This window comes from Gymnoscopelus microlampas, assembly GCF_963454915.1.
Source record: "Gymnoscopelus microlampas genome assembly, chromosome: 2".
Taxonomy (NCBI): domain Eukaryota; kingdom Metazoa; phylum Chordata; class Actinopteri; order Myctophiformes; family Myctophidae; genus Gymnoscopelus; species Gymnoscopelus microlampas.
In genome coordinates this window covers 54035866-54040865 of record NC_139939.1, presented here as the reverse complement: position 1 = coordinate 54040865, position 5000 = coordinate 54035866, and the positions used below count along the sequence as shown (strand labels likewise).

Below are 5000 nucleotides of genomic sequence, written 5' to 3'. Positions count from 1 at the left end.
GCACAAAGCCAGCCGCTAGGTTAGAGCGAGTGTCTGCTGCGAGTGCAGAGCGGCTGATGATGGCCTCGCGCATCAACAAGCGCAACATCGTCCATGCAGACATCACACCCTGGAGGAATTCATTTCAGGGTCAAGAAAATATATGAACATATCTATTTTTACCAGCTTGCAAAGCACGTTGGTCTAAGAAGAGACTGAGTCTAGTCAACACTTTCTCAACACTTTCTCGACACCTTTTCATCATTGGCTGTCCTTTAAGCCAATAGGGATACTTTCCCATACTCTCTGAACGGGCGATCTCGTCCTCCCAAGCTATGGTACTAGACACGCCTCTTGCCTCTATGGCAGTGTTTCCGGGAGACTCTCGCAACTTCCGGGAGAGGTGGGACGTCTGTCCATGTTGGCATGAAGCCGTGGACGGAATAGGTTATGATGTTGGACCAAAACAAGCCTCTGCCTGATGACCAAAAAAGCTTGATATCTCCCCCGGCCAAAGGGGAATTCTGCTTTAGGCTATTATAGTGGTTAAGATGTTGGCTTTACACGCGGGAGACCCGGGTTCGATTCCCGGGCGTTACATTAGTGCCATGACCCGGATCGGGTGAGGGGAAGTCAAAAGGTGGGGTGAGTGCATACCCGCGGGAACTAGGGGTGCTGGATGTGCAGCCCCCCCCCCCCCCTTCCCCCAGGGGGCCGCGTGTTTACTTCACGGGGCGCATGAAGCTATTTTAATAGAGTGAACAGGTTGTTTACAACATGGCACAAAAGCAATTTTCTGATGTCTTTGGTGGGCCCAAATCAAAGAAAAGCACAGAAGCAATTAACTAGCGTTGATATCACCACCTGGATGTGTAAATGAAGAGCCTCAGCCGGGGTCCATGGAGTTGTTGACATGGACATGAGGGAGTTCATAACCATCACCCTAGAACACAAAGAGCACGTTTGGAATGTATTGTAAGGTAATCGCTTTTATTTTGGTTAAACCTTTCGAGTCCTGAAGGTCCAACGGTGACCCTTTAGGATAGTATTTATCCATTTTGAATTATCTCTGTCCTCATAAGAGCTAGAAACTTACTTTAAAATGTGACTCTTAGCTGGTGAATTTTGCTTTAATCCATCACGGTAAGACCACGTTCAGACGCTTTGCAATCCATCCTTGAAATAAAGTAAAAGCTATATTGCACTGGAATGTGTATAGCCCGGGGTAGGGGTACTGGTATTCCGCACTCACTGGCTATGGGTGAGTGCAGCAGTTAATTCTGCTTTAGGCTAGCGGTTAAGATGTTGGCTTTCCACACGGGAGACCTTGGTTCGAATCCAGGGCGTTACATGTGCGACACAACGAGCGCTCCATCCATTCGTCTCAGCCAATCACAGCGGTTGGTTGAGGGGGAGGGGGGGGGGGGTTTGAGGACAATCGCTTAAAACGAATGATAGAAAATAAGTATTTCTTTGGGTAAACTATTTACTAACACACAAGACGCCGGAGACTGAGATAAGGTTCTAAAAAGCTAAAATAACATCCCTCTCTCTCTCTCTCTCTCTCTCTCTCTCTCTCTCTCTCTCTCTCTCTCTCTCTCTCTCTCTCTCTCTCTCTCTCTCTCTCTCTCTTATCTCTTTGAATGTTAAAGGTAAGAAAAGTTGGGTAAAAAGACACATCAAAAAGGTCTTATCTAGAACACATAAAGATTGATGTATGACATTTCTACAGGGAGCTCACCAAAAAATGAACCCCTGGATTCTCTAAAAAAGATGTTTGGATCATTGGCCACATATTCCAGTCACGCTTCAATGCCAAAACTAGATGAAATGCTAATCTTGTGTCTAATATTATACACAAGGACGTCCCCTTTCAAGTGATTGCTAACTGAAATGAGAATTTCATCATTCTTTTCACAATTCTTCCCCCTGTTATTCTCATTAACCCATTGAGACCTGAAGCTGATTCTACATGTCTCCTAAATCTCAACAGTATTCTGAAAAACATATGTTTCTATATCAGTGGTGCTCAATCTTTTTCATGTCAAGGACCCCCAAACTTATATGTATTTGGCCGCAGACCCCCATCAAAATATTTTGTTCCAGGGACCCCCCAGAAGCAAAGATTTGAGTTAAAAATGTTCGCTTTAAAAATATATATATTCAGAAGATTTGCACACAGTTTCACGATTTTTCAAAAATAGCAGATCTACAAGCTCGTAGCGCGGCACTCGGTGCCGCGCTATGAGCTTGTAGATCTGCTATTTTTGAATAGCCCAAAGTGTAAAATAATGCTTTTTAGCTCAAATCTAAAAATGACACAGTTCCAGGTCTTAATGGGTTAATATCATTATACAAATTAGGATGATAGTAACTTTTTACAGTCATAGCCAAGTTTGCCAACTATAATACTTTACAAACTAATGATAGGTGATGTTTTAATTGTGTCCTGAACACCGCGTTGGATAGATCATCCTACAAAGCCAAGCCGATTATAAATTCTGCTTATTAATGACTTTATGTCTTATAAGTCTCACTTTTCTCTCTCACACACACACACACACACACACACACACGCACACGCACACGCACACACGCACGCACGCACACACGCACACACACACACACACACACACACACACGTGTCTCTCTTGCTCTGTCATGTCTGTCTGTCTGTCTGTCTGTCTGTCTCGCTCTCTCTCTCTCTCTCTCTCTCTCTCTCTCTCTCTCCGTCTCTCTCTCTCTCTCTCTCTCTCTCTCTCTCTCTCTCTCTCTCTCTCTCTCTCTCTCTCTCTCTCCCCGTCTCGCTCTCTCACATACATATGTGTGTCTCTCTGTTTTTTATGTTCAGTTTTTATTTGTTTGACACAGTTTTATGACATTACAGAATAGTAATAGAGGGTGTGACATCATTATCAAACCCGGAAGTTATGCAGGAATGCCTACTGAGTGTCAAAAAAATACTTTCTGGCCTTGACAGCCCATGCATCCAAACAGAAAAGTCATATCTGATTGCATTAAACAACATTAAACAATGTTAAACTCACTTTGCATGTTGCTTTGCCACTCGCTTTGCCACTCGATGTGCCATTCACTTTAAGCATGCGCATACCCTCTATTAAACACAACATACATTGATGGCCCCGGACGGTTGGCGTAACCGTCTGGGCAACTAGGCTGGTAATGCAGTTGCGTCTTTGACTCTCGATCCCGACGACCTTTGCTGCGATTAAACAGAATAAACTGTTTCATAGATCTCATAGATAGTGTCATAGACTTGTTTGACAGCAACAATCGTCAGTGTATTTTCAGACATTTAACCACTTAAACCGTCAATACTTTGACCTTTGACTCTGTAGTTTGCCTTTTTTTCCCCTCTACACCGGGGGTCTTCAACAGGGAGTCCGGGACCCCTAGGGGATCCTCAGAGTTACTACAGGGGGTCCGCCAAATCTTTGCCAAATCTTTGTGTGACATGTTTTTCACCTTAACCTTTTTTGGCTAAAGGAGAACTTTAGCCAAAAATACCAGATCTACAAGCTCACAACGCCTCGCAGCGCGAGGCGTTGTGAGCTTGTAGATCTGGTATTTTTGGCAAAGAGGTATACGTAGGTGTAGAGGAGAAAAAAGAGCGGACCAAGTAAACAAAAAAATAATAATCTGAGACAATATAGAGGGGGTCCCTGCTTCATCTCTCTCTCAGCTAGGGGGTCCTTGGCCTGAAAACGTTGAAGACCCCTGCTCTACACCAAACCTCTTTGCCGAAAATAGCAGATATACAAGCTCACAGCGCCTCACAACGGCGTTGTGAGCTTGTAGATCGGCTAATTTGGCTAAAGTTCTCCTCAGAATAGGGATGCTATGTCAGGATCTGTGTCTCTGAATCTTATGTAGTAGCGTTCCTATTGTTTATTGTTCTCCTTATACTTTTATTGTGTAGTTATGTTTCCTGTCTGCCCTAGTGTTTGCTACCCGTCTTGTCTCATCTCCCTGTGATTACTTGTTTCTTCACCTGTGTCCTGTTAGTCTCCCAGCCAATCCCTGTGTTGATTGTAGTTTTTTTTTCACCTGTGTCTTGTTAGTCTGTCTATTGAAACCTCCCTGTGTTCAGTGTTCCCTTGTGAGATTATAGTTCATGTCATGGTGTGTCCTGCCCTTGTATGTCCTGCTTTAATGTCAGTTTGTATGCTGAGTTAATTAATAAATCTTCATTGAACCTTCTCTGCCTGTCTGCCTGGTTCTGCACTTGGGTCCAAAACTTGTCTCATATCGTGACATGCTAGGGTTCAAGTAAAACAATTACCCTATCACACTTTTTTTTTTGGTGCCCCCCCCTGTAGTAACACTGCATGAGGACCCCCTAGGGGTCACGGACCCCCTGTTGAAGAAGATTTCATTTTATTTGTCACATTGTGTCTCTCTCTCTCTCTCTCTCTCTCTCTCCCTCTCCCTCTCCCTCTCCCTCTCCCTCTCCCTCTCTCTCTCTCCCTCTCTCTCTCTCTCTCTCAGACCCCCACGGGCCCTCCTTCACGGTGGGTAAGGCCATCTGGCTGCTGTGGGGTCTGGTGTTCAACAACTCGGTGCCGGTGCAGAACCCCAAAGGGACCACCAGTAAGTTCATCGTGTCGGTGTGGGCCTTCTTCGCCGTCATCTTCCTGGCCTCCTACACCGCCAACCTGGCCGCCTTCATGATCCAGGAAGAGTTTGTGGACCAGGTCACCGGGCTGTCCGACAAGAAGGTATAGGAATGCATGGGGATCTCACGCACAAGCACGCACGCGCACGCACACACAAACACACGCACGCACACACGCACGCACGCACGCACAAAGCAAGAAGGGGGTTCGCAACTAGGGTTGGGATCCGGAACTGGAGGAACCAGATCCAACATTGAGGAACCGGAATCAGTTGGACTGTGGAACTAATGTGGTCTTAATGGGCCCTATTTTGCGCATCTTAAATACCAGGTCTTATGACTTAACTTAAGACCTGGAGGCGTGGCCAATGCTGTTTGGCCACTC

At 45.5% G+C, this 5000-nt stretch overlaps 1 protein-coding gene across 1 annotated transcript in view; it reads left to right on the top strand.

Moving 5' to 3' along the window:
- LOC311035178 (glutamate receptor ionotropic, NMDA 2A-like) overlaps positions 1-5000 on the top strand; it is a gene marked incomplete at both ends in the record, with an annotated part of 279959 nt that overhangs the window by 236907 nt on the left and 38052 nt on the right. Inside the window, one exon of the mRNA XM_084043257.1 lies at positions 4489-4718. Within this exon, the coding sequence (XP_083899383.1) occupies positions 4489-4718 (230 nt within the window). The remainder of the gene's footprint in view (positions 1-4488; positions 4719-5000) is intronic.